This window comes from Pipra filicauda, unplaced genomic scaffold, assembly GCF_003945595.2.
Source record: "Pipra filicauda isolate LSUMZ 115617 unplaced genomic scaffold, ASM394559v2 scaffold421_size600610_pilon, whole genome shotgun sequence".
In the NCBI taxonomy this organism is placed as follows: Eukaryota; Metazoa; Chordata; class Aves; order Passeriformes; family Pipridae; genus Pipra; species Pipra filicauda.
Window position 1 is genome coordinate 354,854 of NW_024104556.1, and position 9,179 is coordinate 364,032.

The following is a 9,179-nucleotide window of genomic DNA, read 5'->3' on the forward strand; positions in this document are numbered from 1 at the left end:
TGAGGGGAAATCCTGAGGGCAGGAAACCCTGGGGCAACTTTTGGGAGCCGGGACAAGCCGAAGGGGGGCTGAGCGAGGGAAAATGAGATGCTGGTGCCGGGCAGGTCCGAGAGAGCGCAGGGGACTCCGAGGGGGTGTGGTGGGCTGAGGGTCCCGAGGGGTGAGGGAAGTGCAAGGGCACACGTGCACGTGTGCAAGGGGGACATGAGGGTGCGTGCCCGCGTGTGACAGGGGTGGGCACGAGGGCAGGCGTGCAAGAGGGGGTGCACGGGGGCATATGTAAGGGGGGCACAAGGGCACTCGTGCGAGGGGAGGTGCACGAGGACACCTGTGCACGACACAGCGCACAAGGGCACCCCTGTGTGGGATCCCTGTGTGGGATCCGGGTGCGCGGGGCCGGGAGCGTGTGGCGGCGCCGGTCCCCGGCTGTGCCAGTGCACGGGTGTGGCCCCCGCGAGGGCGAGAACCCCGTGAGGGCGAGAACCCGCGTGTGCCACCACAAGTGCGTGTGAGTGCACGACTGCAGCAGTGCGTGAGGCTGCAAGGGCGCGAGGGGCTGAGCCCGCACGTCTGTGGGAGTGCAAGTGCGCGGGCACACGGGTGTGACAGCACGAGCACAAACACCCGCTGCAGCCGTGCAAGCGTGTGGGTGCATCACGCGAGTGTGCGGGGGCTGCGAGTGCACGGGTGTGAGCTCCGAGGGGGCACACGTGTGGGCACACGGGCGTGCGACACCGCGCAGCGCGGGCCGAGTGTGAGCAGCCGGCAGAGCCCCGTCCGGATGCACAAGAGCCGTTTATTGCCGGACAGCGCGGGAGGGAGGGATGGATAAGGCAGATGGCAGCCAGTTAAAGCTCGGGGGGCCGGGGGGCAGCCGTGCACGGGGAGAGGGGGCCGGGCCTACCCTCGCTCATGCTGCACCCCGATGGGGGCAGAGGGGGCCCAGGCGGACTCCCCCCCACAGGCGCCGGCCCCGCCGCCGGGGTCCCGCTCCTCGTAGCCGGGGTTGCGGTGGCCGGGGGCCAGGCGGCAGAAGCAGCCCCCCGGCGCCCCCGAGTAGTGAGCCAAGAGGGCGGCCACGCTGGCGAACTCGGCGTTGGAGTGCTGCCGTCGGCACCGGAGCGGGAGAGAGGGCAGAGGGGAGAGGTGAGCCCCCCGTGAGGGCCGTGCAGGGATGCCCACGAGCCCGTGTGCCCACGCGGCTCTGCACCCCTAGACTGAATGTACCCCACACCAAATACCTCTGTACTCGTGCACGAGCACACTCACACCCCAAACACAGACCTGTGCCTGTGTAGCAGGTACCCACAGACCTGGGACATCCCCCTGTGATTGTGCAGCAGGTACCCACAGACCCAAGGCACCCATGTCCTGGGCACATGAGTCGAACAGAGCCGTGCACCCCCTGCCCCTGTGCACGTGTATATTGGTGTACCTGTGCCCCGTGTGTGCACACAGCTGCCCCCGTGCACTGATACACCCACAGACCAAAGGCCTGTGAGTCAGACACACCCATACACCTATGCACCACATACCATGCAGAGATGTACTCGGGCACCCACGAATTGGATGTATTTACACACCAAAGTGTGGATACACAGGTGCACCCACACCTGTGGGTACCTGTGTGCCTTGCACAGATGCACCCGTGCCCCAATGCACCCACAAAACAACGTGCCCATGCCCTGACACCCCTGTGCACCCCACACAGGTGCCCCTGAGCACTGATGCCCTTACACCCATGTGCATCCCTGCACCAGGGCACCAGTTCATCATGGACAGATGGACCAAATGCACTTGCATGGGGCATCAAATGCATGGACACACCAGTGCATCCATGTCCCGACTGTATCCATGTCCCAATGTGCCAGTGCATCCATGCACAGATGCACCGACACACCAGGGCATCCATGCACTAGTGCATCCAGTGCTTGTTCACACCAGTGTATCCATGCACAGATAGTGCATGGATAGACAGCATAGAGTGCACCCAATGCACTCACACACCGGTGCATCCATGTCCTGATGCACCAACACACCAGTGCATCAGTGCACAAATGCACCAAAGGCACTTATAGCCCCAGGGCATCCCTGCACGGGTGGTCTCAATGCACCTACACGGTGTGTCAAATGCCAGCGCATCCAAATGCCAACACACCAATGAATCCATGCACAGGCACACCAGATGCTTGTACACATTGGTGCATCCATGCACAGGGGCACCCAGTGCCCTCATACACTCCTTCCGTGCATCCATGCTCCACTGCAGCCGTGCACAGATGCACCAATACCCCAGGGCACCAATGCACAGATGCAGAAAATGCCCTTTTACCCCAGTGCACTCCCACAAGACACATCACGTGCACTTACCCAGGTGCGACCCCGCACTGCTGCAGCCCCGCAGCAAACACACTCGTGCACCCAACCCACCCTCACCCCCGGCTCACCTCCACGCAGAACCTGCCCTGGTGTGTCCTGAGGAGGCCGTAGGACACGACGCCGCAGGGCGCCCGCACCCACAGGCACCAGCGCTTGGGCAGCCCGGGCTCGGGGCGCAGCAGGAAAGCTCCGGGCACGTCCCGCCGGAGCAGCGCGACCCCCGCGTCCCTGGGGACGAGGCGGCGGGTGGGCACAGGGGTGGGCACAGGGGGTGGGGGGCGGTGGGGTGGGCACAGGGGGTGGGTACAGGGGTGGGCACAGGGGGCGAGGGGCGGCACAGGGGGTGGGGGGCGGTGGGGTGGGCACAGGGGGTGGGTACAGGGGTGGGCACAGGGGGCGAGGGGCGGCCCCCGCGCACTCACCTGGCGATGCCGGCGAAGGCCCACACGCTCTCGGCCAGGACGCTCTCGTTCTCGGGCAGGAGGGCCAAGCTCCGCGCGCCTTTGCTCTCCCATCCCGCCGCCGCTGCGGGAGCCCGTTAGTCCCCTCTTTGCCCCCAGAGCCCCCCGACACCGGGGCCGCGGGTGCCCCCCTGCCTCGGTTTCCCTGTGCCACTCACCGGCGTCGCGGGGCGGCTGGTGGAGCTGCCCCTCGGCCCCGCAGTCCCGGTAGGCCCCCGAGCGCAGCACTTTGCTGCGAATGGCTTTCTTGCGCACCAGCACCGGGGAGCAGTAGGGGTTCCCCGGGCGCCAGGAGCCGGCTCTGCCCTCTGCCTCCGGCCGCCGGTCCTGGGGAGGGGATGGAGGGGCTGTGAGAGGGGCTGTGGGCTCTGGCTGTGGGGAACGGCGTGTGAAACACCGTGCGGGAAAATAGGCCGTGGAAGAAACGCCAACACCGAAAAGGCGACGCCGAAGGCGCGACATCAAAGACGTGACACCAAAAAAGCAACACAAAAAAAAAGCAACAAAGATGCTGCGCCGAAAAAGCTACGCCAAAAATATGACGCCAAAAAATGCAACACCGAAAACGCGACGCCGAAAATGAGGCAAAGATGCTACAGCAAAGAAGCGGCACCAAAAATGTGACACCAAAAAAAAAGGGACACCAAAAATGCGACAAAGATGCGGCACCGAAAATGAGATACCAAAGGTGCAACACAAAAAATGCGACGCCAAAAATGCTACACCAAAAAATGTGACACCAAAAATGTGACACCAAAAATGCTACACCAAAACACCATGAAGAAAAAAATGCTATGGGGAAAAATGCTGTGGACAAACTGCAACGCCAAAGAGGCTGTGAAAAACACCATACAGAAGAAAATGTTGTGGAAAACACCATACAGAAAAAACGCTGTGCAAAACACTGTGCCTCAAAAATGCTGTGGAAAAAACTCAATAAAAAGGTGTGCAAAGCACCATGCAGAAAAATGCTGTGCAAAAAAAATGCAACATGAAAAAGCTGTGGAAAACACCATGCAGAGAAATGCTGTGCAAAAACTGCAACAAAATGCAACACCGAAGATGAGACATCAAAAATGCTGTGTAAAACACCATGAAAAAACAGAGTGTGCAAAAAAAAAGCCATGTGAAAGACATTGGAAAAAATGCAGTGCAAAAAATGCTATAAAAAAAAAATGCGGTCAGAAATGCCACGCAAAAAACACCCTGCAAAAATCATCCAGCAAAAAATGCCGTGCAACAAAATGAGGTGCTAAAAAAAAAGTGCAAGAAAGTGATGTGCAAACCATGATGTGCAGAAAAAATGCTGTGCAAAACACCACGGAAAAATACCATGCAAAAACCACCATGGAAAAGATGCCACGCAAAAAAAGGTCACGCAAAACATGCCATGCAAACAAACCACCATGCAAAGGATGCTGTGCAAAAAAACCCCAACAATGCAAAAAGGACTGTGAAAAACCCCCACTGTGCAAAAATGCTCTGCAAGAAATGTCACACCAAGACAGCCACGCAAATCACCATGAAAGAATGCCATGTAAAAAAGTTATATGAAATAATTCTGTGTAAAAAAAATTATACGGAAACACTCAGTGAAAAAAAAAAGTGCAGTGTGAAAATACCAGGGGAAAAAAGCCGTGCAAAAGTGATGTGAAAAAAAAAATTGCTATGCAAAAAAAAAAATTGCCGTGCAAACACGCCCGATGCCAAATTCCAGGCAGGAAAAGGCTGTCAAGGAAAAAAAAAACATCTAAAACAGAAGGTGAGGACGGGCTGTGCAGGGCGGACCCTGGAAAATGCACCGGGCAAAAATGTGCCCTTCAAAACGCGTGAAGCGCTGCACTCGCACCACCGTGCAAAGGGGACACGCGAGAAAATGCCGTGTTAAATCGTGCTGTTGGATGACGTGCTGAAAAGGCCAGGCAAGAGCTGTCCGGGAAATCGTGGGGCAAAATAAAAAAGCTCTGCCAAAAGCCCCGTGCTGCTGTGAAAGACACGAGGTGATTCTCTGCTGGGCCATCTCTGTGATGGTCCCGGTGGGTCCCTGCCAGCCCAGAACATCCTGTGAAACGCCGGGCAAAGGAAAGGCCATGCGAGACACCGTGCAAACGTCGGGCTGTGCAAAAGCACGTGTAAGAAAACACTGCAAAAATCCCACTCGTGAGAGCCCCCGTGGAGCAGCCCCCGGGGAAGGGGCCGTGGGCACCCACCCCTGTGCCCAGCGAGCCGAGGCCGGCGGGCGCGGGCAGGCGCCGGAACGACACCAGGGCGTTGACGTTGCGAGACACCTCGTCGGGGTTGAGGGGCTCCCGCAGCACCCCCGGCCCCGGGGGCTCCCCCTCGCCCGCCTGCTCCTCGGGGTGCGCCAGGAGGTAGCAGAGCTGGAAGCAGCGGCAGAGCAGGAGGTGCAGGGTCTGGACCTGGGGGAGGCGAAAGACACTGCGTGCAAATCTTAAAAATAATGATAATTGTGGGGGGGGTTCGGGGGATGGGGGGGTTGGGCCGCCACCTCTCCCGGGAGCCCCACGAAGAGGTGGCAGAAGAGGGTGCTGGGGGGGCTGTGGGGGTTGCGGGCCACGAGGGCGAACTGGCGGTCGGCGAGGCAGCACGTGCTGTACAGGATCCGGCGGAGAGCGTGGGCCATCAGCAGGGTCTGGGGGACCAGAGGGGAGTCAGGGGGACCCAGCACCCCCGGGGGAGTCCTCCCAGTGTCACCTCTATTTGCCCAGAAGTTTGCAACCCAACTTAGAAAAGCAAAGCAGGTTTGCAAGCGAAAAGCTCAGAGAGGTGCAGCCCCCCTGGGGCACCTTTCCGGCAGCACCCAGAACCCAAGAACCTCCCCAGCACCCTTGACCATCTCCAGCACCTCTGACCCCCCCTTCCAGCATCCCTGAGCCCCCCAGTACACCTGACCCACCCCACAGCACCCCACAGTGGCCCCTCCCCAATACACTTGACCCCCTTCCCCCCAAACACCTCTAACCTCCCTTCCCAGCACCTCAGCACCCCTGACCCCCTATCCAGCACCTCTAACCCCCATTCCCAGCAACTCTGACCCCCATCCCCAGTACCCATGACACCCCCCAGCACCCCTGACCCTCCCCAGCACCCCTGAACCCCCTCCCCAGCACCCACGACCCCCTCATCACCCCTGACCCTCCCTCCCATCACTGACCCCCCCCGCACCCCTGACCCCCCCCCCAGCCCCCTACCTCTCCGTCAGCGCCGTAGACCTTCAAACCCTGCAAACTGAACCTCAGCACCACCAACCTCCTCCTGGGACAGTCCTGTCCGGGGGACATGTGGCACTGGGGGGGCCGGGCTGTGGCACCCGGGGGGTCCCCCCCATGATTCGGGGTCCCCCCATTTCCCAGCGAGGGGGAGCAGTGGTAGATGCCCCACCTTCAGTGCCCGCAGCTGCTCCTCCAGCCGCCCCCCCTGCTGCTGCAGGTCCAGCTCCTCCACCACGAAGGAACCCACGTACTGGGGGGGCAAAACCCACCCGTGTCAGCAACAACCCCCTGATGCTGCAATTGCTGCCCCCCAAGGTAACCAGCCCACCCTGAGACGATGTTTTGGGGGATCACGGGGATGTAGCTGCACCCAAACCCCATCTTGGGGTTTGTTCCCCCCCCCATGGGTAAGTCACCTCTGCTGGCTTGGTGACACCCCGGGCTCGCTGTTGGGGGGCCGCAGGGTCCGGCCCCCTCCCATTGGACGGCTTCTTCTTCATGGTAGTGGGGTTTTGGGGGTGAAGGCTGGATCAGGATGGGGTTAAGCAGCTCCGGTGCCACATGTGAATTATCCGGAGCCCCCCGGGGCGGTGGTGCTGGAGCACTCGGTGGGAGCCTGGATGTGGTCCCTGGTCTCCGTCCCTGCGAGGAGGGAGGGGACAGACACAACCTGCCCCCACTGTCCCCTGTTTCCAGTCCCTGCACGGAGTTCCCCAAGTCCTGACGCCAATGCAGATGTCCCCAGGTCCTGTCCCCATCACAAGGGTTCTTCCATACTGGCCCAAACAAAAGGGTCCCGAAGTCCTGACCACAATCCCAACGTGAGGATCCTGCATCCCAGACCCAACACAAGGGTCTCGGTGTCCCAGCCCCTTGTGGTCTGTCCCTCTGTGACCCCAGGTGCCATGCAGGGCTCCCCACAGCCTGACCCCGACCCCAAGACAAAGGTCCCCGTGTTCCAACCCTGACACCACAGTCCCAGTGTCCTGATCCCAAGTGCAATGTGAATGTCCCCCTGTCCTACCCCTGAGTTCCACGCGAGGGTCCCATAGCAGGATGCAGGCAGTCCCTGCGTCCTGACCCCGAGGGCAATGTGAGGAGCCCCAGATCCCAACCCCAAATGTGATGGATGCAGTCCCCACATCCTTCCCCCAAAAGAACCCCAAGAGATCCCTGCATCCCGAGCACACAGTCCGGACCAAGGGAGTTGCACTTGCAGCCCCACATCCCAAACTGCAGCAAGATTTTTTTAAGGTTCCCCCCCCATCCTGCCCCTCTCCCAGCGCTCCATCCCCTGTCCCCGCTGTCCCTGCATTCCGAGACCCCCGTGGCTGTCCTTCAGGGGTGATCCCCAAAACACCAGCGATGGGGGCAGCAGGTTTGGGGGTGCTTTTTCGGCCAGAGCACCCACCAAGGGATGCGCCCGGCCCCTCTCCAGACACCCCAAGGGGGTTTGTGCTTCGCAGCCCTCGGCCGGGCTGAGACCGGCACAACTCGTGTCACGGAGACGCGGCCGCCTGGGTGCAAACACATGGGAAAGGGGAGTCCGGCTGCACCAGGCGCACCTAATGAGGTGTGGGGGGGTTCCTCCGGTGCCGCCACCCGCGTTACAAGCTCAGGTTTGCCCCTCTCATTCCAGCGCAATTTGGGGGGTCTCCCCCCTCCCCCAGCCAATCCGCGGACAGGCAGCCCCCAAGCCCCGCCCCGCTTTTCCCACGCTTCATTCCTCAATGGAGCCCCCGGCCCACCGGCCACCCTGGGGGGCCCCAAGGGAGGGATGCTGACCCCAAAATTTGGGGTGCGCGTGAGCGTGTGCGTGACAGCGGACACCGAGCATCCCCCGGGACCCCCATCCCGCCGGGCCCCCATCCCGGCTCACGGGCAGCTCTCGTTTGGATGGCTCCGGAGAAACGCAGGTGAAAAATTCCCGGTGCTGCGGGTCCCGGCCTCCGCTGGTTGTTTTCCCTTTGCCGGTGGCTCCTCCGGCAGCTCCCGCCGTGGCGCAGGGATGCTCGACCCGTTGGCGTCAGGCCCTCGCCGCCAGCCAGGCCCCGGCGAGCCCGAGCCCACGGAGCCCACGCCGGGCACGGGGCAGGCAGCGAACTCCCATTTCCTGCCTCCGATCTGCCCGCGATGAATCACCGCAATTTTCCTCCCCGGTTCTCTCCGTTTCTTGGAAGCGACGGCGAGCAGGAGCGCTCGCTCCGGCTTTTTGGAAAACGCGGCTGCGGCTGATTTTCTCTCTCCCTTTCCCCCCTCTCCTCCAGCGCGCCCGGCGGAGCAGCGATTTCTAACCCAGACACGCACACACGTGGTCGCTCGCTCGCTCGCCACCCCTGCTCAGACCCTTTTCACCCCAATTTCTACATTCATTGGGGAGTTTTGCCCACTGCCGCCTGCTTTTGCCAGAAAAAAATAAAGAGGGATGGCTCCGACCTCACTGCAAAGCACCCACGTAACCCAGAGCCTCCCCAACACTCTCTGGTCGGCTGAGGCGAAGCTGCTTCCAGCCCCAGGGATGCACTTGGCTCCTGGACTGGGAAAGCAGCAGTCTGGGGAGGTGATGGGGTCTAACGCCCTGGGATGCATCCAAAAATCCCTGTCTCGTGCCCCAGTGATCCCAAGGGTGCAAGGAAAAGCGTCCAACCAGTGGCATTCAAACCTTGGGTCACAGCCAGCACCAGCTGCTTCAAGACACCGTGAGATGTGCTGGCAGAGCCACCGGAACAATCGATAGCGTAGAAACGGGGGAAAAATGGAAAAAACAGGACAGATGGGGCTGAAGAAATAACATAACGGAGCCCAGTCTGGCCAGGAAGCAGAGACTGGAGAAGAGCGAGCGGCGGAGGCAGCACGAACCTCCCTGGATGTGCTTGCTGTGTTGGTAATGAAGGTTTTCCAGCTCAATCCCAGTCAATCCCCATCCCTCCTGGGAAGCAGGGATCAATCCTTTGGATTAAATACAACCAGCTCTGTGGCTTTCGGCTTTGGCTCAGTGTGCAGAAATCACCTAATTCAAACCACAGCCAAAGAATCTGGTGATGATCAAGGGAGCCAATGGCTGGTTTTGGCTCCACTCAAAGTTTGAGGTGCACCTGCTCAGGTG

At 60.6% G+C, this 9,179-nt stretch overlaps 1 protein-coding gene across 3 annotated transcripts; it reads right to left on the minus strand.

Moving 5' to 3' along the window:
- Positions 1-776: 776 nt before the first annotated feature.
- On the minus strand, positions 777-8,601 carry SH2D5 (SH2 domain containing 5). Of its 3 annotated transcripts, none has more exons than XM_027711456.2 (10): positions 7,953-8,601; positions 6,490-6,715; positions 6,243-6,323; positions 6,053-6,127; positions 5,350-5,493; positions 5,051-5,260; positions 2,999-3,167; positions 2,802-2,904; positions 2,448-2,607; positions 777-1,104 (listed from the first exon to the last, which is right to left on the minus strand). In XM_027711456.2, exons 2-10 carry the CDS (start codon positions 6,571-6,573, stop codon positions 901-903), a joined length of 1,230 nt encoding a protein of 409 aa, XP_027567257.2. In that variant the 5' UTR covers positions 6,574-6,715; positions 7,953-8,601; the 3' UTR covers positions 777-900. The 3 variants fall into 3 exon arrangements, with proteins under 3 accessions (XP_027567257.2, XP_027567256.2, XP_039241511.1); XM_027711455.2 differs by having other exon boundaries at positions 6,490-6,903; XM_039385577.1 differs by having other exon boundaries at positions 6,490-8,601.
- Between the last annotated feature and the right edge of the window lie 578 nt (positions 8,602-9,179).